A 24,172-nucleotide genomic window follows, 5' to 3' on the forward strand; every position below is an offset into this window, starting at 1 on the left:
TATTCTATTCTATTCTATTCTATTCTATTCTATTCTATTCTATTCTATTCTATTCTATTCTATTCTATTCCATTCCATTCCACTCCACTTCACTCCATTCCACTCCATTCCATTCTTTCTTTTTGGGCGTGTTTGCACCTCAGCTAAGTGAAAATCAGTCAATAGCCAAAGAAGATAATGAGAGACAATGAATTATGGAGCAGAAATAAATGAAATGTGACAAATGCATTAGGCTGGCTTTTATTCATGCATCCTATTTTTTTTTCTACCTCTTGATACTTTCTTAAGCATTTGCAAATAGTCAATGCCATTTTCATCCAAAATTCATAACCACTACCAGGAAAGCTCAAATTCTGCACTTTATCATATGTGGGTCAATCTGATCCTAAGGCAAAATAGTAGGGCATCTTCAATAAGACACAGACCATACATTTAGCCAGAATAGAGGGTTAGAGGAAGAGAGGGCAAGGGAAAAGCAAAGTTCAAGGCTAATGTTCAAGAAACATAATCCTCTTGATTTAGCTGGTGAAACTGATATCTCTGATTGGAGAAAAGGTATTGACCAAATGTAATACCAATTTGAAGTCCTTTTTTTCACAGGAAATTGGAAAAAAAATTAAATCACGACATGAATTCAATAACTAGTAATATTTATAGATTTTTTAAAAATGGATGTTACATTGTAATTCTAAAGCAAGAGTTGAACTCAGGTTTTATCAATATCTGCTGTTCAAGAAGTTGAAAGTCATTCTTTTTTTTTGCATATCTTTGTTTCCTCCTATATTTTTTTATTTTATTGCACTTTATTCCATCTTCTCTCTCCTGATGATTAAGCTTATGATTAAGTTAGATTGTTGTTTTTTATTTTTCCTTTAAACATTTTAATAAAATTACATTTAAAAAAAAGAAACATAAGCCACTTCTTGTGAAACTCATGATACATTACATGTTTAGCAACCATCTTGAGGGAGAGACATTCATCTGATTTTTGTACAAATTTCGGCTAATAGAAAATGCATTCTTGATTTAAACTTACCCCTGGTCTTTTCCACACGAAGGGTATTGATGGTTTCTCATTGTAGAACAGGGAAGAGTCGTTGGCTAGGAAGTCACAATCCTCAAAGAGGATTCCCTTTTGCTGGCATTCAAGCTTCAGCTCCTGGTATGTTTGGCCACTGGAGTGAGTGGCAGAAGCATTTTGGGGCACAGGAGGAGCCTGTGCGGTGGGGTCCCGGTAGGTATAAGGCATGGCTCTGCTTCTGTCTAAGAAGAGGAGGAAGTGAATAGCCAAAGGGGAAATCCTACAAATTCTACAAATGGCTACCCTGAAAATGATAGCAAAAAGGAGAGGGAATCACCTTGCCCTTACAAGAATATCTTTACCTGCAGGAAAGAGTTTCGAAGGGAGAAAATTAGCTTTCTTCTTGCCTAAATGGCAGCTTGATAATCACGCACACCAATATTTAAAAAGCAACACCCAGAGAATAAACAGTAAAAAAAAAAACTTGTTTGGCTTCTTCATGTCCTTCTCCAGCTACTGATTACCTGCCCTCTGGTATGTCATATAGAGGTTGATTGAGAAAGTAGTTGGGGACTGAGCAGGTAGTAAGAAATCTGAGGCCGCCAGGAAGGGACTGGCTAAATGTTAAAAGGAAGCTTAGGGCCCTGCACGGCTGAATCCGAAAAATGTTGTGGAGCAGGAAGACCTTATGGCATACATATACATGTGCTGCTTGCAGCTTTTTTGCTTTCCATCAGATGCACCAACATCTAGAGGAATCTATGCTATAGAAAGAAACAGCTCACCTGCATCAGAAAATATGGTTCTGGGCTAAGTATGACACGCATTTCAAGTGGGTTGCTTCAAAAGGAAAAAAGATTTTCTTCCATAGGAAACAATGCAAGCAAATTCAAGAGTGGGGAGGGAATGGGGATTTTGCAGTATCCTTCCCCTGCCACGCCCACAAAGCCACACCCACAGAAGCGGTAGTAAAAAAATTGGACTCCCGCCACTGGCACACACATATACACACATTCTCCTAATTTATGTATTAAGTTAAAATAGCGACCGCCCATTTTTCAACTTTCTGCGGTAGCTGACAGATAGCAAAATTAGCAAGCGGTATTATTATAAGCTGCAATTAAAGGCAATAGCACCAAAGAAAATGGATGCAGTATGATAGATCTCTGTTCCTGGTAAATTAAGCAATGTGGAGGACATCTTATCCTGGTATCTGAAGAGTGTGAGGGTCTGGATGGGGAACAATAGGTTTCAATGAACCCTAGCAGAGTGAATCTGGGTTTTGGGATCTTGGGGCTCTGGACTATGCATCTTTGATGCTGGATAGTGTTACATGGCCTCAAACCAGAGGTGGGTTCCTACCGGTTCGGACCAGTTTGGCTGAACCAGTAGTGGTTTGGTGGCCTGGGTCACTGGAACTGGTTCTCCTAGGGGGCCGCCAACTTGATTTTCGGTTCTGCGCATGCGCAGAACAATTGTAATTGCACAAATGTAATTTTTTTCTCTTTTAAAAACATTTTGTGTTTTTTGTGCAAATGTGCATGCACACAGAAATGCGCGCACACATGCGCAGTAATGCCGGGAGCAACCCACCCCTGCCCCAAACAGACCACTTGCACAACTAGGGGCCCTCCTGCACTCATGGTTTTTACTCAAGGAACAGTGGCAGTTGTGACAGGACCATGTAAATTATCACAATTTCATAATGCACACCATTTGTGCCCAGTCCCAGATTGAGGGATCCTACTCATGGTCACTCGTGCCCTAGTCACCTCCCAATCAGACTATTGCACTTGAAGAGTATCTGGAAACTTCAGCTGATACAAAATGCAGTGGGCACAGGCCATTATGTGTGCTCCTCATAGAACACATTTTACACCTCCAATATGCAACCTGCATTGGTTACCAGTTTGTGTCCAGGCCCAAGGTGATGGTTTTGATCTTTTAAGCTCATACATATCCTGGGACTGGGTTATTTCAGGGACCATCTCTTTCCATTCCACCATATTTAGTAGAACGGGCATGCTACAGGGCCTGCTCCTTTCGTATTAAGCTTAAGACCCACCTATTCCAAGTAGCTGGCCTGGCTCAACTTTGATCTAACCATATCGCTCCTGACGGGTTTTTAATTGGGTATTTTAATTATATTTAATTATTTAGGGGTTTTTTAATCACTGTATTCTAATTGTTTTTTATTCATCAGCCGACCTCCTCCTTGTGTATGTCTCGGTATATGTCTCTGTTATATGTTTGTTTTGTCCACATATTTATTTCATATGTTTCATTGTACGCCGCCCCGAGTCCTTCGGGAGAGGGTGCGGCTAAGAAATAAATATTTATTTATTTATTTATTTATTTATTTATTTATTTATTTATTTATTTATGGAATTAGAGTTGGCACACCCTAGGACTGTGATGGCAAACCTATGGCACGCGTGCTACAGGTGGCACGTGGAGCCATATTTGTCGGCACGGCAGCCCTCAGCTCCACCACACATGTGTTCACTGGCCAGCTGATTTTCAGCCTTCTGGAGGGTTGGGGGAGGCTGTTTTCGCCCTCCCTAGCTTCAGAAAAGTCTCTGGAGCCTAGGGAGGGCGAAAAATGGCTCAATGAGCCAACTGGAACTTCAGGAACAGAACTTCCGGTTTGCCCGTTGGGCCATTTTTTGCCCTCCCCGGGTTTCAGGAAAGCCTCCAGAGTCTGGGTGTTACGTCCTTGATGTTACGGCGCCATTGACTATCATTGCCGGCCCCTGATTGGTTGAGACATGAGCAGCCAGCTGGCAGGAGAATGCAGCCATTCTATTGGTTCAGCGTCTAACAGCTCCAGTATAAAAAGGGCTGTCAGCCTGTCAAATGTTGCTGTTTGCAGGGTCGAGGTTTGCCTTACATTTTACCGTGTTATATTGTTAATAAAGGTTGTGTTAGCTTCAACCTGTCTTGCCTCAGTTCCTGTCTGCCTCGTTCTCCCTACAGAACACTGGCGACGAAGGTGAGATGAGGACTGAGGTAAAGGAAAAGCGAAGTCACTAATAAGAGCTGCCTCAAGTCACAGGCAACGAGAAGTCGCTCCAAGGCTAATTCCTCAAGTTCCATCCTTCTAAGAATGGCTAATCTACCGGCATTCATGGCATTCAGCCAGCCACTGAAACATGGGACACCTACCTCGAGTGGTTCGAGTGCTTCCTGGAGGCAAAAGACTTCACTGGTTTGCCCAGTGACCGTAAAAGAGGATATTTTCTCAGTGCATGTGGCCACGAGATGTTTGGAACAGCCAGGGCTTTAGCAGCCCCTCAATCGTCCATTCGATGACTTGGGAGACTCTTTTGGAGAAACTTAAAAATCATTACTCTCCAACTCCCTCGCGCATAGCCAGACGTTATGCGTTTAGGCAGAGGACCCAGAGAGAAGAGGAATCTGTGAGCGATCACATGGCTTCCCTCAGAACAACTGCCCTGCACTGTGACTTTCCTGTGCTGGACGATGCTCTGTTAGAACAGCTGGTCTGTGGTATCAAAGACCTCAGACTTCAACGACGCTTGCTGGCATGAAAAGAGCTGATCCTTCAAGCAGCCATGGATGAAGCCACGGCATATGAAATGTTGGACAAATCCACCACAGAAATTCAGAGATTTCTGCCACTGGCCACCCATGCCAGCAGGAGCCATGCTGTCCACCATGAAGAAGATGAAGAAGAAGACTTCTCTGACGAGGAAGAAGAGATTAGCTGCCTCAAACTGGCCACCAGGAAAAAAACAGATTGAGGCTGATTTTTTACCTCATACAGGTTGCCTGAGTTTTGGCGGGAACCATGCAAGGTCAGTCTGCAGGTTCAAAGCCACAATATGCCGTCGGTGTGACAGGAAAGGACATTTAGCCAAGGTCTGCAGTGGCCATGCCAATCGCTGACCCGCCTCCGGAGCATGCCTTGTCTAGACAATTCATAAAAAGACTTCCCAAACACCGTGAAGACTGCTTTGCCATCACAGGTGACCAGTAGCACTCTGATTGGACTATCAGCCATGCGTCCCTGACTAAGCCTACCCATAAGATATACCTGACTGTGCGCATAGACGGAGAGCCCTGCAACATGGAAGTGGACACTGGCTCTTCCAAATCCCTGGTCTCTTGGGCTACTATTAAACGGATAGTGCTCAACCTGACCAAAGCTCAGCTCAGGAAGTGCCCACTTCGCCTCAGAGACTATCAAGGACAGCCAATACCCATTGTGGGTTGCGGCACATTCACCATAGCCAGCAATAACTTCCAGGGGCCTCTTCCCCTCATCATTGTAGATGGCCATTTGCCCAGCCTCCTGCGGCTTGACTGGTTCTACATATTGGGGCTCAGTGTCACCAGCATCCACTCCGTTGTTCCAGATTCCTTCGCTGCACTGGCCAGTGAGTTCACAGATGTATTTGACAACAAGCTTGGTAAATATAATGGGACCCCCATTTTTTTTAACTTGGACCCCCAGGGGGCGCTAATACGTCTAAAACCCAGGAGAGTGCCTTTTGCTCTTCAGCCCAAAGTAGATTTAGAGCTAGATAAATTAATAGCACAAGGAGTGCTCAAAGCAGTAGACCACTCGCCCTGGGAGACCCCCATAGTAATGGCCTGGCAGAACAAACCGTCTGGTCGGCTAAGGAGGCATTGGGCCACCTGGGCGAGGGAATTGGCATGACAAACTGTCCCGATACCTCCTGGCACAGCATACAACCCCGTGCCCAATCACAAAACAAAGTCCCGCAGAACGGCTTATGGGTTGTCGGCTCCGGACAACCCTGGACCGGCTACACCCCAGTTATGCAGCAGAGAAAAGCCTCCTCGCAGGTACCTCCACATGGGCTTTTAATGTGGGAGACTCAATCTACGCCCAAAACTATGGGGCCAAACCAAGGTGGCTTCCCGGACAAATCACACAACTAACTGGACCCTACTCTTATAAGGTCCAGCTCAGTGATGGGCGAATGTGGCGCCGACACATCAACCAGATCAGATGGCGAGCCACCAGCGCAGCAGACCAACACCCGGTGCAGGCCTAATCCTGCCCTGGGGAACTAATATCAACAGAGGCTGGTCCAGTGCAGACAGAGCTGTACGCAACACCCCCCACCGATGCGTTCTTGTCGCCAGGCTTACCTGAGAATCCGGTCAGTCCCACGGTAGTCAAGTTTCCCACCGACTCAGCTGCGCAGTCTCCTAATGTTCCACAGGACTCTCCACCAGAGGCTCCTCCTTTGGCCACCACCACTGAACTAAGGCGATCTGGGCGGACCCAACAACAGACGGCGTATTTGGCTGACTATGCATGTACTAACTGGGAGTAGAGGGGTTTGTTTGTTTATTTGGATTTATATGCTGCCCTTCTCCAAAAGGAATCAGGGGGGCGTACAACATTAAAAAAACACACATCCCAAAAGTTAAAAAAAATTTAAATACATATCCAAAAAACAAACCAAGTTTAAAAGACAATACATTTAAAATAAGTTAAAATTAACAGGCCAGGCCGGCTTGCTGGAAAACCCAACTTTTTAGGGCATGTCGGAAGGTGCGTCAGGGATTATGCGAAGCTCCGGGGGCAGCTCATTCCAGAGGGAAGGCGCTCCCACAGAGAAGGCTCTCCCCCTGGGGGTCACCAGCCGACACTGTCTGGCCAAAGGCACCCTGAGGAGGCCAACTCTGTGGGATCGCACTGGACGGTGGGAGGCTACTGGTGGCAGTTGGTGGTCTCGCAGGTACCCTGGGCCTAAGCCATGGAGCGCTTTAAAGGTCATAATTAATACCTTGAATCGCACCCGGAAAACAACCGGCAAACAGTGCAGGCCGCCTAAAAGGGGTGTAACATGGGAGCACCTAGGTACCCCCATGACAACCCGCGCGGCCGCATTCTGGACCAGCTGAAGCCCGAAGGTGTTAGGTCCTCGAGGCTATGAGCCATTGACTCTCATTGCCGGCCCCTGATTGGTTGAGATGCGAGCAGCCAGCTGGCGGGAGAATGCAGCCATTCTATTGGTTCAGCGTCGGACAGCTCTAGTATAAAAAGGGCTGTCAGCTGTCAAATGTTGCTGTTTGCTGGGTCAAGGTTTGCCTTACATTTTGCTGTGTTATACTGTTAATAAAGGTTGTGTTAGCTTCAACCTGCCTTGCCTCAGTTCCTGCCTGCCTCGTTCTCCCTACAGAACACTGGGGAGAGCGAACCCCCCCCCCACGGGGGATCGTGCGCACATGCATGGGGGGGTGTCACATGGGCATGCGCAGGTGGGTGGGCACACATGCATGCGGTACAGCACCCACGCACAAACTTTTAGAAAAAGGTTAGCCGTCCCTGCCCTAGGAGGTGAACCTTCTTAGCTGCGAGGCCCATGTAATGGAACATCCACTCCCCTCAGGCAGCCCTGTTCCTGACTTTCCAAAGTTTCCTCAAGACATAGTCAGAACTGGAAACGCCATAAACTCCAATTCAAATGCAGGTTGCAACTAGATAGTCTGGTGGACAGAGAGGAGCAGGCAAACATCCTAAAGCCAATATTCTTAGGAAAATAAGGGCTTAGTACTATCACTCCTTCAAAATGAGAAAGATTACCCTTTTTGGGTAATCTCAAATCAACGGGGGAAACCTTCCTATATCTGGTCAGACAGGGAAAGTATATTACTGCCCGCATCAGTTAAACAACATTTGACTGGTGGGGTCCAAGAAGAAGAGAGGCTTCTCTGCTATTGCTCCTATTGTCTGGAATACAACCCCCCCAGGCCTTTCAGAAGGAGATGAAGACCTGGCTCTGCCAACTCGTGTGGGGCACACAGTTTGGCATGCAACCCCTGGATGGTTAGCACTTTAAAGGCGTTCCCTCCACTTTTACATTTATACTATCTTTGTTTTTACTTGGCTTCTGTAGATTGCTCGGGGTGACTCTGAGATGGGAGGTGTCTAAATTTAAATGTATTAAAATAAAATAAATAAAAATAAATTTATTTATTTATTTATTCAAATTATTCACTAAGACTCTATTACTATTCTTCTTCTCATCCTTACCCTAGTACCTATCTCTTCCCACTTATGACTATAACCGTGTTGCTTGTATTTTTACCATTTACATTGTTCAGTTGTTTCCTAGTATGATTTGATTGCTTATTAGTAACCTATTACTATCACTAAGTGTTGTATCTTATGATTCTTGATGAATGTATTTTTTCCTTTCTTTTTTCCTTTTATATATATGCACCAAAAACAAATTCTTGTCTTGGTGAATAAAGAATTCACTTCACTTCACTTCACTTCACTTCACTTCTATTCTATTCTATTCTATTCTATCCATCCATCCATCCATCCATCCATCCATCCATCCATCCATCCATCCATTTAATTTATTAATTGTCCATGTTACCATTAAGTAACTCTGAGCAGCTTACAGATATAAAAATACATCTATATTAAAACCTGAATAAATTAAAACCAAAGATTAAAATCAAGGGGCAGAATGGGGGCAGGGGGGGATATGTTGCTACTCGATAACCACCTCCACTGTGTTGTTTTCCCACTGGGGTCCCAGGCAGAGCCAGGTCTTTAGGCCTTACGAAAGGATAGGAGGTGGGGGGGGGTCAACCTCACATCTGGGGGAAAGATGTTTCAGAGGGCAGGAGCAACAGCAGAGAAATTTGATAAATAAATAAAATGAACAAAAATCAACATATAACAATATAAATTTTCGTAACAGCATAATAGATACTATTTGAGAGTAATCCAAGAAAAATATGCAAAGGGCAAGGCTAAGCTGCAGTCATGTCACTGTATCCTACAAAATGTTACTCATACATTGACTAACCAGTCCTGTATATCTTCATTCCGAGGCGAAAGGGGAATGTATCATGCCTGATGCATATCTTTTTATGATTTTATGGGGAACTCGGTTTTAAATTCAAAGGTTAATATTTTTTGAACCACATACCTAGCACTTGAAATTTGAGAACTGGACAATGTAAATGGATTCTCCATGTCCTACTATGGTGAAAGTACTGATATTGCAGCATTAGAAAGATGGCCTCATTCACTCAATGGATTGAAGACCTGATTGTATCTGCCACCTATGAGTGAAGTGCCTATAGATGTAAACTTTGCATGGACAAATATAATAAAATACGGGATTCATTTATACAGAAATTAAAATATGATTATTATATAAATATATTAGAAATATATGTGTCCTTGAATAATAATTGCATTAGAATTCCTATCGAATTCTAATTATTTATTACTAAAATGATTTTTCTTCTTTTTCTGTATTTTTTCACTTCCTTTGTGCTTTTTTTCTTTGTCAGTATATGTATCTTTATTTTTCCATTTTTTTCCCCATTTCATGTTTTGTTATTATATTAAAATCAATACAAGAATAAATAAAAGAATAATGGCAATTTATATGTTGATGTTCCAGTATGGTTAATTCTGCTGTATGTATTAATTACTGAAGGTAATGGTGGATATGACTTAAGCATTTTTATATATAGAACTTTAGAACTTTATATGACCGAATGAATCTATGGGCCTAATAAACTTATTTAAATTGCTAATAGATGCAAATTATTACTACACCAGAAATGAAATGATTTCTAATAGAATTATGGTTTGGGAAATGTCTCATTTTGAGTATTTGAGCTTTGGGTATTTAGAAAGATAGCAAATTAGTTTTTGTGGGATACGGGATTAACATATATTAGGGCAGAAGAAATAGCAGTACTACAGTATGCTGTGAATTGTGAAGAGTATAGTAAGTAGTTTTCCCACCCATAAAATTAGTAGGAATTTGGTTTCTTTGTAATACTTAACATGGTAAAGTAAGACAATCAGATTTGTAAAATACTGGAAGCCATACAATACTTAGAAACACTGCTTAAGGAAATAGTATCAATAAAGGAGAATATTTGTACCTCAGGGTAGAAATGAGGGGTTTTTGGTGCTCTCTAACTTTGCTTGTTTTCTTGCAGATATTTCATTACCCAAATTAGGTAACATCATCAGTGCGGTGCCAATTTTGGAAGACTGGTACAATATATACGTACATCTATATTTACCATTCATGATCACAAGGGGGCAGTAACAACTAAGAAGAAGGATTAAAACTCTCCCACTCCCAATGGAACAAAAGAAATAAATACTTTTCATCTATGAGTTCACTTTGAATTTGTACAAGTGGGAAGTGGTGATGGATAAACGAACCTACGTGCAAATTAATTCTTTGTAAATTCATATGCTGGGCTTAAATTTTATTCAGTAAAGTACCATATTTTGTGACATTGTGCCATATTTCGGGATTTATTTAAATAGAGAAATAAAAATGATTTGCAAAGTAATTTATTTTTCTAACCAAACCTCTTTTTTCTCTTTGTTAGTGGCTAAATAAACCAAATTGGCAAACAAGGTTGGATGTGTGATTCAAAGAACTGAAAGGTCCTGTCACAATTGGCTTACTTATACAGTAATGCAATCCTGTGGTAGAACCGAGTGATCGAGTATCATCCATTTGATGGTAAAATAATGAAATATAAGAACTCTGCACACAACATTTTAATAGGTGCAAATTTTCCTCAGTCGAATATTCCTTTATCTGCTTTTTCCACGCCACGTCGTGCTTATTTGATTACATGAAAGCTTTGATGAATGGATCCAAAAAATTCATTTATTTCACCATTCCTGATGGGTTATTCTGAGTGAGCATAAGTTAACCAGCCTTCAAAATTTTACCTGAGTGTAGCTCCTTCTGCAATGGGATAATACAGTATAGGAATTTAGCACCCACCCCCTCTACTAGAAAAATGAAATATCCTAGGAAATATTTAAAAGGTAGAATATTATATTTCCCTGGTTGAGAAATAGAGAAATATGTTTCTAGGCAGGAAACAGACTTACTCTTTAAAAAAAAAAGATTTTTATTTTATTTTAATTGAACAAAAACACACAAAAAGAATAATCCTTCAATACATCTTGTAGAAAGCGTGTCAATTGGTTAAAAATAACTTTAGTGCATTTCTTCCATAGTCATTACTTGTAGTTCATCATAGATTATACACTTTAAATCAAAGATCTTTATATATCTTACCATCAATATATCACAATTCTCATTTGACTAGAATTATTTGAACGTGCTTCTGCCTGAACTTATTTATACTTAAAAACACAACCACATAATGGCACTTGTTAGCTATTTCAAAAATCCTCCAATAACATTACACTTTTATGACATATTCTGAGTAAAAATCAATTAATAAAGTTTCTAAGCTCCCCCCCCCCCGCTGTTTAGAATATTATATCCAAGTTGCTTTTACCAATAGCAGAGCATGTATATATTATTAAACAATATCCATTAACATTTCCTTGTTATTATAATTAGCTAAAAGTCCTTTACTATTTATATCCCAAAAACAGACTTAATAGCCTCCCCCCGCTTTGTCAATGGGCCATTAAGGCCTGAACCAGTCTATTCTACATAACAAAGATCTACCTCCTTAAAGCAGAGCCATTTCATTGCCCTTCATTGCACCACCCGCCAAGTTTCAACCAAACTTAGCACATAGACAACCTACAAAGCTAGCTATGACCTCTGACAGCAACCAATCAGGATACTCTTCCTGTGCTCTAGGAAGTTCAAAGCTCGGAGAGGGCATAAAACCCAGGGACTCTCAGCATCTCCTCCCTTTTCTCCCAGGAGCTCCAAGGCATGTGATCCTGTCCGTCATTAAACCATCCTTCCAAACAGCCTCCATGTTTCCAGTGTCTTTTTCCCCACTTGGAACTGAATCCAGATGGACATTTCTTCCAACAACAGCTATGTCTGTGAAGTGTTCACATTGTTTGATGACCGTGGAATTCCCTTTCCCTTGACCCAAATCTTGCTATAATTAGAGGCACCAGGAGGAACGGGGTGGAACTACATTATAAAAAGAGGAGAAAGGAAGAAAACGATTTCACCCAAAACTACTTTGAAGACATCTCAGAGAACAATTTGTTCTTGGAAACAATTGCTGAGGAAAAGTGTGTGCAAGTAATGTAAAATGGGTAGCCTGCCCATTATGGTCATAGGTTGTGCCGGTAATCGTGTGACTGGACCCAATTTTACAAACTTTTTTTGGAGTGGTTATTAAACAAATGCTGCAATTGTTAAGCAAATCCACTGTTCACTATGGGCATTTTTGCCCCAAAACAGAAGTAAACACTGATTTTCAGCCAAAACAATGCTATTATGGTCATGTGATTGGGGGACAGTGCAAATGGCTATAAATGGCTAAACGACCAATTGTAAGTCAAGGGGTTTAAAAACTTATATTTATATATACTGGCTTTGTACAGTTCTTTTAATTCCATTTTAACCTCCTCCATTCCAACTGTACATATTCAACTTTTTATTGTATTTTGATGTATTTTGCATGGACTGTACAGCGCCCCGGGTCCCTTTTGGGAGAGGGGGCGGTCTAGAAGCACGGTAAAATAAATAAATAAATAAATAAGGACTAACTAACTGGACATAGATGTTTTCTATCCAAATTTAGCACATGGTCAAAAGAACCAAGAAGTCCATGTTTGTTCTCAGGTTTCTCCACTATACAGGTAATTCCTCAAAGGATGTAGTACTGTTTTCTCAATTTCATTTAAGATAAATATGTTACTGTCAATATCTAAACCTATCATTCATATTTATGTCTTTTTCTGTTTCTTTCCCTGTTTATAATGTACAAAAATTGTCCTATAGGAACTACTGTTTATGGAACTACCTATGATCCCCAATATAGCTGTTTGTGTTGGAGAATGAGCTCTCAGGCCACCTTTACTACAGTGGAGGTAGAATAGTGAAACGACTAGGACTGGAGAGCAGACAGAAATCTGATGAAATGACCGCCTAGGTCAATGTTTGCTCTCCTCCTTGGGAAAGAAAGGGAAAAAAAAAACCCTGTAATTGCCAATACATGGAAAAACACGTTTCCCAGAACATTGTCCATCACAGTCAGAGAACAGAGGGGCAGCTAATGTGTAACTGAGGTTAGGCAATCAGGATGATAAAATATGAGACCAAGTGCTCCCTCAGGATTAGATCCTGAGCACGGACAACAGCCCGAGATTCTTGCCAAGGGACGGAGATGTGAGTAAGGCTTTTCTGTTGTTACTGATGGTGACGGAAAATAATATTTTTAAAAATTCTGTTGAAAAATAGCAGTTTATTCTCTTTTTCTCAAAATCATTGATGTTGTTGTGGTAACTGTTTGCTTGCTTTTCCTTATTTCCCCCATAAGGTAAAATGCAACAGCGGTTGGATTCCCATGTTGCATGAAACAGCGTGCCTATTTTTTTTTTTTTTTGACATGGTATATTATAGTTATAGGTACTCTGGTTTGTAAATAATAAAGCCACCTGATCTAGGCTGCCAAAATCCAGAGGACTGCAATAGGGCAACAAAGAGATACCGAAAACCCTACAACCTGGCTGTCTTCCATTGGTGGCCCAATTTTTGGCAAACACAGTTGAAGCAGCTCTAATAAATCATGGTATAACAAGCCAGTTTGGCCTAGTAGCTAAGGCACCAGACTAGAAAGTGAGAGACCATGAGTTCAAGTCCCTTCTGAAATCCAGTTTAGGACAGTCATTCTTTCTCTGCGCAACTCACCTGACACTGTTGCTGTTGTGGAGAAAATAGGAGGAAAGTGTGTTGAATATGTTCATTGCCTTCAATTATTATTTTTTTAAAAAACAATAAAGGTGGGATACAAATAAATAAATAAAAATAAAAATATTTTTTTAAAAATAATCCCCATGTTTCTATTGGGAATTATAAAAGCAAACCTAAGCAAGAAAAATAAATAAATCATATTCCATATAATAACTGCAGCCAGAATTACCACAGCCAACATTCCTTCAAATGCAATGATAATAAAAAAGATGCTCGGCTGTGCAGAAAAGGATAAATTAACCATGGAATTAAAAGATAGAGAGGAAACAGAATACTATAAGATCTGGAATAGGTGGTACAATTGGCTAGAAATTAGACACAAAATTAATACATAAAGAGTACCTAGGAACAATAGTAAAATGAAAAACGGTATATACCCATAAATATAGCAAATAATGCTAAAAGTTAAAGGTATTGTGTACGTATGTGTGTGTTCATACACACACACATATGTATAATATATAATGTATAAAAGACTATAAAACTTAAAAATTCATAAATAAAATGAATATCGGTATCAGAACGCTGTAAGGATTGGAAATGCTGTTTTAAAGTTTTAAAAGGTTGAATAAAAATATTTAAAAACAAACAAATAAATAAAATAAAATATTAAATATAACCTTGGCTACTGCAGCATATTCAAAAACCTGTTTAAATTAACTATAGTTTAGTGTGATATGTAAATCTCACTTCATATGCAACTTTTATCACCTAAACGTAAGGTTTGATAAGAAACTAATTAACTATATGCACACAAGTAAACAGTGAGGTTTCATACAAACAATTTATAGGGTCACTAACCATCAGATGGCAGTATAAAACCTGTTGGCATTAGCTGGACCACCACAGCGCTGGTGGAACAATACCGCAATCCCTCATTTTACAGATCGTACAGAGTACATTAACCCCTGGAATAATTTCAAATTGCCCAGATTGCAAATACATGTAAAGGGTGAGTAAGTAAAGATGCAAAAGGAGAAAAATAAATAATGATTAGCAGATCTGGGCTGTAGAAATCTAGATAATCTGATAGCCCTAAAATTTAATGGATGAATGGGAGAAAGAATATATGTTAAAGCAGAATATCCATTAAATCCGAACAGGATTTAATGCACACACAAACTGGCCCATGGGGTGTGCCAAAGCAAACAACAAAAAGCAGATTTGGCTTATTGTGTTCAAAGTCCACTAAACGGAAGCCCATAAAACTGAAGGTTTCGTGTAATGATACAACTTTATGAGAACCAGATAAAATGTCAACAGAGAGCAAATGCTGTTCTTTAAATATTTGCAGTCGAAGTGGTTTCTGGGGAGATAATTCCTACAGCTACTAAATGAAAAAAGGAGGCCTGAGTCTTCTATGAATAAATTATGATAATTGAGATACTCAGTCCTCTTACTAGAATAATAGGCAATAATACAGGCAGTCATCTTCCCCTCCCTCTTGCTTTTTATCTATACGTAAATAGAAAGAGTAAGACAATTAGTGGAGAAAACATATGAATATGGATGAAAGCCCATTCTCTTTTGGAAATTCTGTGAACAAGGAAGTGTGATTTAAGAATAAAATCTACAGAGAAGCAGCTCATATGGAATAGTCAAGAAATGGCGTAGGAAGAAAGAAAAGGATATTTGTGGGCAAGATGAAAATTCCCAGTCATAAGTACCGGTAATTGATTACAAGCCACAATGTCATTGCATAGTAGCAGCAGTAGTAGTAGTAGTAGTAGTAGTAGTAGTAGTAGTAGTAGTAGTGATTTATTAATTGATGAGTCTTATGAGCATATTAAAAAAAATTGTGTTTGTGTGCCATTATATTATTGATACCATCTGTTCTATGACATCATGACATGTATCACTTCCCCTTCTTGTGTCCCTTTTCCTCCTGTGTTGATGTTGGTATGCTTCACCTGTAGCCGAATTGATTTTAAAAAATATGGAGAAGGTGATATAGACCAGCGATCATCAGCTGGTGGTCTGTGGATCACTGCTGGTTCGTGACAAAATTTTGGCGGTCCGCTGAAAAATTATTTGCATTTTTTATATTGCACTAAATACTATTTATCTTTTTTTAAAAATCATATTAGTGGTCTGCGGGATTTAAAATTATGAATTTGGTGGTCTCTGAGGTCCCAAAGGTTGTTGACCCCTGATATAGACCAATGTTTCTCAATCTTGGAAGCTTTAATATGCGTGGACTTCAATTCCCAGAACCTCCCAGCGAGCACAAGGAAATTGGGTCGAGTACTTCTTAACATTTTTACAAACAAATTTTCATGACCTCTTTATATGAGCCTGGAAAAAAGATGCAGTTGCTTTAAAAAAAAAGCACATTTATTTCAATTAGCACTGGGCTGTTGTTTTCTTTCCCAATGAGTAAAAACTGCTTTAAGAAGTAGAAGCAGCTTTTCCCGTACTGGAAGCAATATACCATGCTGGATCATCAATAGCAATATGAATATTAGGCACAAAAATATGTTTGAAGAATGTAATTTATGTATCAATATTCATATTTTTGTAGATGTGCAGATTGAGAAACGTCACTATAACATCTTGCTTGTAAATAGAATGGGTACCATGTACTCCTTCAGACCATTGTCCAAATGTTGGACAGTGGATGGACACTATTTTTACCAGCATCATACTAGCTCTACAAAGAGAGGATTATCCTACACAAAGAATGATATATGGTCAATCTGTTTTAGAGCTTTATTTTTTATTAATTTTAGCTTCACCTCAGGGTTAGATGCTTCAATGATTAAGCCAATAGATTTTATATGAAATAAGATTTTAGACATTGTTCTTTTGGTAGTGAAGTTCTTCACCGGATATACCATATCCAGGCTGCAAATCTCTGGGTGGACGACTCTTTGCTGCTATTTAGTGTCATCCAGATTATTTTGCAGCCCACCTATTACAGTCTCACTTTTATGAACTGGCTTCTTAAAGCAGCTATATATTTTCTGAGGCTAGTGTGGGAAAAAAGGAAGTTGCTTTAAAGCAGCGGTTCTCAACCTGTGGGTCACGACACCTTTGGGGGTCAAACGACCCTTTCACAGGGGTCGCCTACGGCCATCGGAAAACACATATTTTCAAAAAAATATGGAAAACATAAAATAATTTTATGGTTGGGGGTCACCACAACATGAGGAACTGTATTGAAGGGCCGCGGCATTAGGAAGGTTGAGATCCGCTACTTTAAAGAGTCACCAGGGAGCGCAAAGTCTAAATCATTTCTTCCCATTATTTCTAAACCACTGCTCTACAAAGATGAAGTTTGGTGGCACCTAATTCCAGATGGGACGCAGTGGCTCAATGGCTAAGATGCTGAGCTTGTCAATTGAAAGGTCGGCAGTTCGAATCCCTAGCGCCGCGTAATGGAGTGAGGTCCCATTACTTGCCCAGCTTCTGCCAACCTAGCAGTTTGAAAGCATGTAAAAATGCAAGTAGAAAAAATAGGAAAAACCTTTGGTGGGAAGGTAACAGTGTTTCGTGCGCCTTCAGCATTTAGTCATGATGGCCACATGGCCACAGAGATGGCCAAAGCTGGCTCTTCAGCTTTGAAATGGAGATGATCACCGCCCCCTAGAGTCGGGAATGACTAGCACATATGTGCAAGGGGAACCTTTACCTTTATTTTTAATTCCAGATAATAATTGTAATCTTAATTAGATTGGTCTATATTAGGACTGCCTTGAAAGACGTCCACATGAAGATCTGTTGAGAGGATAGGCAAATGTTGAGTTCCATGTTTAACACTCCTCTATGCCATTCAGCGAGAAAGAGGCTAATGTATAACTCAATCTCATGCTAATTGAATGCACTTGGCTAAAGGTGATGTGCAGGAAGAGCTTGAGTAAGCCAGACTTTAGTTCTAGCTGATCATCACCAATCCCTTATCTTCATTTTTTAAATCTCTCATTGATGCAAGAGTACAACATTAGAAGGGATATTTTAGGAAGGATTGTTTTACATATTGTTTGAGGCATGTTTAATACTAACTCACAAGCCATGATCTGTAAGTCCCCTTAGGTGAGCATTTATATAAATCAAAAGAAGGATGTTCATTCAAGTAAAAATAAATAAGTAAAAGCCATTACTGGCGGGGTTTATACAGTATGCTAAGCAAAACCTAAATGCAGCCTATTGTTGTTTAGTAAGATCCGCATAGTTGCTTTTGGACTTAAGGACTGTATATGGCAGCTTCATCTTTTCAAACAGCAGTTAGTGAGAAAAAGTGTTTTTTTTAAAAAGGTGTCCCTATTAAACAGAATATATTTTTAAAATTATGCAAGGCTGATGTGAAATGAAATAATATTCCAAAAGGAAAAAGGAATAAGCTCTTGCAATTGTCCATCTCTGGAAATGTCTTCCAGAAAAACCAATATAGTATTGTATCATGGAATATATGATTCTATTGATGAATGTATTCTATTTTATTTTTCTTTATGTACACTGGGACTACATGCACCAAAGATAAATTCCTTGTGTGTCCAATTACACTTGGCAATAAAAAAATCTATTCTATTCTATTCTATTCTATTCTATTCTATTCTATTCTACTCCAGTCTAGTCTAGTCTAGTCTAAATTTGCTAAACATGCTTATACATAATTAAACTCAGTTTTATAACACAGTGTATCACACTATAGTAACATGCAATCAAATACTTTGTGTTTCAGTGAATTATAGAAACACAGCTGTATCATGGCAAATTTCCCATGTAGGCTAATGGATGCTTCCTAAGTACATACATTAATTTCTTTATGGCTTGGATAGTTATGCTATTTAATAAAATGAAAGCCTGCCAAAAATCCATAAAACATCCATTGGTGACCGTTGTAATTATTTCTTTCTGAAACAGACACAGGTGAAGGTCCACGTCAAGATGAAACTTGGAGTCATTCTGCTATGTGTTCTTCTGTACCTTACCACTGGAGGCTGCGATCGGGTATACGTTCACCCCTTTTACCTGATTGACTTTAACAATATCAATGCCAACAGCTGCAAGGAGCTGGAAGAAAGAGAACCGCTGATGAAGACGTTTGTTCCCGTCTCAATTGAGTCCCATTTCACTTCAACATATGAAGAGAGTCTGAGGAACAAGAGTGATGAAGAAGAGAAACGCCTGGGTGTGAACTTCTTAAAAGACCCCATTCATATTCTTGGTGCCCGTTCTTACAAAGAGCTGAAGAAAATACATGGAAGCAGCAATATTATTCTCTCTCCTATATTTATATACGAGACTCTGTTATCCATTTATTTAGGGGCTTCTGGAGAAACAGCAACCAATCTGCAGATTTTATTAGGGTTTGACCCGCCATCCAGTGACTCAAGTTGTACCTTCAAAATAGACGGACATAAAGTTCTCTTTGCCTTGAAGATCATCCTGAATGCTCCCTTACGCTCCAGGGACACAGAGGGACTGATTTTCTCCAAGCTGTTGTGCCTTTTCTCTGCTCCTGGTACCCATTTATCTGAGTCTTTTTACCATGAATTGGCCTTTCCAGATGTTAATTTCTACGTTCGAGCTGTGGATTTCACCAACCCCACAGAGGCAGCCAAACAAATAAATGCATTTGTCGAAAGCAAGAGCGCACACAGAACCAAGGGTCTTCTAGCTGACATTGATCAGGAAACCACACTGCTGTTGACAACTTACACTCATTTCAAAGGTACCTGACAGGGAATTGTCACAGAGTAAGACCGATGACAATCTTAGAGAGGAGCAGATCAGGGGAAAATAATAATAATAATAATTTGAAACTTGTAAAATAATGCAGTAACTACTTTGTCCATTTGTTAAAATAGGTGAGTGTAGTGACTGTGTAATAAATATGTGGTGTTGAATCTCCAGACCTTCATCAGGTCTGTAACACAGAATATAACTTGAATAACCCTTTTTTATTACCGTAATTTCCTCTTAGCGAAATTAATTTCTGACAGATTAAATGAGCATTCAGATACAGTGTGTTACATGCCTGTCTTTTCACCATTAGAATATATTCCCATTCCTCACCAAGGAATCTCTGGATGGGGAAGAGAGTTGCTTGGAAGATATATATATATATCATTCTGAAAAAAGGGGATATGAGGAATTAATCATTGTGACCTGCAACTGTGAAAAGGGAAATCATATGATCTGGTTATCTCTCATACCAGAGTCAGCCAAGTCTATATTTGTTTTTGTGCCTCCGAGTCAGTGTTGACTCCTGATTACTTCCTGGATTAGTTTTTGTGTTTTGCAGTTTTCTTGGCAAGGTTTTTCAGAGGTAGTTTGTCCTTGCTTGCTTCTTCCTAGGACTGAGAAAGTGACCAAGTCACCTAGCTGTTTGGCACCCAAGGTGAGACTAGAACTTACAGTCTCCCAGTTTTATAGTCCGATGCCTTTACCACTACACCAAACTGGCTTTGTGTGACTGCTCATAGGATACAATTGTAGAAAATAGTTATGCTATTTTTAAAAGATTATGACTGCAGTGTGTGAGAAACCTTTATAGGAGAAAAATATAGTGGCTTTATTCCTGTAGTATAAAGACTTTCTGGAGATTCTTAGAGCATCTAAGTATATTCCATTTCTGGCCATCGGGGACGAGCAATTAGCCCCCGTGGAACGGGCGCGCAATTTGGGCGTCCTCCTAGATGCCCGGCTGGCTATGGATGACCATGTGGCAGCCGTGGCGAGGGGGGCGTTCCACCAGGTTCGCCTGGTGCGCCAATTGCGACCCCTTTTGGACCGGGATGCCCTGCGCACAGTCACTCACGCGCTGGTGACGTCCCGCCTGGACTACTGCAATGCTCTCTACATGGGGCTCCCCTTGAGGTGCGCCCGGAGATTGCAGTTGGTCCAGAATGCAGCCGCACGGGTAATTATGGGGAGAACGAGGTTCTCCCATGTAACACCTCTCCTGCGCGAGCTGCACTGGCTTCCTGTGGCCTACCGGGTGCGCTTCAAGGTGTTAATCACCATCTTTAAAGCGCTCCATGGCACAGGGCCTAGTTACCTGCGGGATCGCGTTCTGTCCCACACATCCCTGCGACCTATTCGCTCGCACAGAGAGGGACTTCTCCAGGTGCCGTCCTCCAGAGAGTGTCAGAGGGCGGCGCCCAGGAATAGGGCCTTCTCTGTGATGGGCCCTACCCTTTGGAATGACCTACCCCCAGACATTAGGACAACAACTGACCTCCGCTCTTTCCGCACGAAACTTAAGACCCACCTGTTCCGACTAGCCGGCCTGGCTTAATTTAGAGCTTCTCCACCTCTTGGGCATTTTTAATTGTTAATTTTAATTTTTAAACTTTAACTATCATTGGGGTTTTTAATTGTTTTAAATTATTGTAATTTATTTATTTATTGTTCCACCTCCTCCATATTGTATTGTTGTGACCGCTGCTAGTGTACGTCGCCCCGAGTCCCTTGGGGGAGAGGGGGCGACTAAGAAGTCAAATTAATAAATAAATAAAATAAATAAATCTATTGTGGTTTCAAAGGATACTTGTTGAAGATCAGTTTCCCAAGCAGATTTTTAATTGCTGGGAAAGATAGGGCATGTTTTTGAGCCTCTTAAGGTTTCTCAGCTCATAATCAAAAACAATACACGCAATTAATTAAAGTAATACTTCACTTAACACTTTGAATTTAGTTTCCCTACTCTTATATTCTGCCAGTTTTTGATTTATTGTTTTATGGTTTTGTGTTATAAGTTCCTTTGGTTGGATGTATGCAATAGGAAACTTGAATTCTGCAAGAAGTGTAGCGGATAAAAGGATAAATATACATTGCATGTAATATTCAGTTGGATCCTTTTTATGCCAAAGAGGGGGAAACAATTAGTTTCCTCTAACCATATTTTCATTTGTTTCTCATTTGTTTTTCAGCTGTAATAAACGGAGCGTCCCTACTCAAAGAAACCCAAGAATTCTGGCTTGATTCCCAAACTAAGATCTTTGTTCCTATGATGACAGTAACTGGAACCTTCAAGCATAAATATCGTGCAGGACTTTCCATTGTCAAAATTCCTCTCAGCAAGAGTATATTTTTGCTGCTCTTACAGCCTAGCAACAGCAATCAGCTACATAGCGATGATCAATATTCTTTGACACCTTCTTTGGAATGGCTTCAAGGCTTGCAATCGAAGTACGTTCACACATTCATCATAACACTAGGCACTCATAAAAACTTCATAACAATATGAACAGTTTGATAGTAGAACCAATTACCCAAGGAGGTGGTGGATAATTGGTTCCTCTTCAGGCTAGACAGTCTGGAACGCTTTAATTTATATTCTTCCACAGTGTGGAAAGTGGGAGATGATGGCCGAAATGGTCACTTGCAATTCTATTATTCTAAGAAGATCTTTGTAGAATCAAGGAGAGTCCAGATGTGCTAGGTATGAGATTCTCCAATTGATGGAGAAGTTAAACTTTAGTTTTCATCTTACCATTCATACAAGAACAACGGATTGGAAACTAATCAAAGAGAGAAACAACCTGGAATTAAAGAGAAATTTGCTGGCAGATAGAACAATTAACCAGTGGAACAACTTGTCTCCAGAAGTTATGGGTGCTCCAACACTGGAGGTTTTTAACAAGAGATTGGATAACCATTTGTCTAAAATGGTATAGGGTTTCTTGCCTGAGCAGGAGGTTGACTAGACAACCTCTAAGGTCCCTTCCAACTTTCTTATTCTGTTACTATGTACCATGGATATGTAATTTGTGACACTCAAATATCATTGACTGGACTAAATGGGGACCTGGCCCATCTCTGGCATCACAGAATTTGGAATTTATCTCAGTATTTAAATATCCTCCAAATATAGACTCACAACCACAGTTGAGCCCAAAATTTCTATTGCTAAGTGAGACAGTTGTTAAGTTGGTCTTGCCTCATTTTATGACCTTTCTGGTCTCAGCTGTTAATCGCTGCAGTTCAGTTAGTAACACAGTTGATAAGTGAATCTGGCTTCCCAATTGATTTTGCTTGTCAGAAGGTCACAAAAGGTGATCATATGACCCTGAGATACTGCAACCATCATAAATATGAATCAGTTGCCAAGCATGTGAATTTTGACCACATGGCCATAGGGCTGCTGCAACGGTTGTAAGTGTGAAAAATGAAAGCGTTGAGTCACTTTTTTCAGTGAACAGTCACTGGTTGTAACTTCAGGATTACTTATATTTATTTTTATTCTTCCAGAAAATAATTCCAAACCATAATTTTCTTTAGGATTCAAGCCCATATATTACTAGAGTATCCATCCACTCAAGAATGGCATTGTAATCCGTCCTGCATTGATTTGGGTACCTAGATACAAGACACCAAAAAGAATAAGAACTTAATCAAGTGGTGGCAGCTTAAGCTGATATGATTAAGAGAAGGGACCTTTAATACACCACAGAACAAACTATTTGTGCACAACACAGAAAGGGAGCTGTGTAGCATTTCTGTGCAGAATTCCAAATAGATACAAAATCAAAGTAGATATCTGCCAAATTACTTTAGGGAAAGTGTTGTTTTTGCTTCATCTTGATGAAAAGAGCCACTTTTAGAGGACATTATAAAAAGAGATCAAGTGCTTGAGCAGAAAGGAGCAAGCACAGGTATCATGTCTGAATTTGGGTGCCTTTTTATATATATATACACACCCTGGCATGGTTGTCACTTTAGTGCATATTTAGGAAAGGGACTCTCTCTTCCTCCTACACCTGATGAGAGATAATCATTACTCCCTTTGTTAAGAGAGAAGCAACCAAGTCCCAATTCCCTTCCAGTTTATAGGTGATCTCGGTGGCAAATCCAACCCCAAATCCTCCAGAAGCCCATAACCAGCACTTCTTGGAATTTATTTATTTTTATTTATTTATTAGAATTTGTCAAATAAAAATGAGAACAAGAATTAAAGAAAAAATACGATGACAGGGACAATAGGCACAGTTGTGCACTTATGCACATCCTCTCTACTGACAACTGAACTATGAAGTGACAATTCTTTCGTAATCTTGTGCTTTGCCCTTTCCCCTCCTCTTTCTTTCTTTCTTCTGCAGACAAATTCACTTGACTTTCCCGAGTGTGTCCTTTAACAGCATAATCGACCTTCAAGAACTCCTTGTGAAACAGGGGCTGCCTAATCTGCTTGGAAAAGAAGCCAATCTCAGATTGCTAAGCAGTAGTAATGTGACCATTGGAAAGGTATGCTGTCGTTGGCCTTTGCTCTTTGTAAGCATATAAATCTATCGGTTTGGGCCATGTATTCAGTATCCAAGGACAGATAATATACAGTAGATCAGGGATAGGGAACCATGGCCCTTTTATGACTTGTGGACTTCAACTCCCAGAATTCCTAAACCAGCAATGGATGGATGGATGGATTGATGGATGGAGAGGGAGGGAGGGAAGGGGGGCGGAAAGAGATGATAAATTATGGCACAAACCATAT

The 24,172-nt window shown here is 40.2% G+C and overlaps 2 protein-coding genes across 3 annotated transcripts in view; one reads left to right on the plus strand and one right to left on the minus strand.

The window, feature by feature from the left end:
• CAPN9 (calpain 9) overlaps positions 1-1,443 on the minus strand; it is a 41,881-nt gene extending 40,438 nt beyond the window's left edge. The window contains exons 1-2 of the mRNA XM_081944818.1: positions 1,384-1,443; positions 1,037-1,263 (exon numbers count right to left, since the gene is read on the minus strand). Coding sequence (XP_081800944.1) covers positions 1,037-1,249 — 213 coding nt within the window. The 5' untranslated portion in view covers positions 1,250-1,263; positions 1,384-1,443. The remainder of the gene's footprint in view (positions 1-1,036; positions 1,264-1,383) is intronic.
• An 11,570-nt stretch (positions 1,444-13,013) lies between these two features.
• The window catches only part of AGT (angiotensinogen), a 341,767-nt gene continuing 330,608 nt past the window's right edge, over positions 13,014-24,172 (plus strand). For both annotated transcript variants that reach the window (XR_014174779.1, XM_081945772.1), the window contains exons 1-4: positions 13,014-13,149; positions 18,598-19,408; positions 21,612-21,870; positions 23,781-23,925. Coding sequence is in view for 1 of the 2 variants with exons in the window: in XM_081945772.1 (XP_081801898.1) it covers positions 18,622-19,408; positions 21,612-21,870; positions 23,781-23,925 (1,191 nt within the window). In the remaining variant the exon portion in view is untranslated. The remainder of the gene's footprint in view (positions 13,150-18,597; positions 19,409-21,611; positions 21,871-23,780; positions 23,926-24,172) is intronic.

Source organism: Natrix helvetica (assembly GCF_964273705.1).
Source record: "Natrix helvetica genome assembly, chromosome: 2".
NCBI lineage: Eukaryota > Metazoa > Chordata > Lepidosauria > Squamata > Natricidae > Natrix > Natrix helvetica.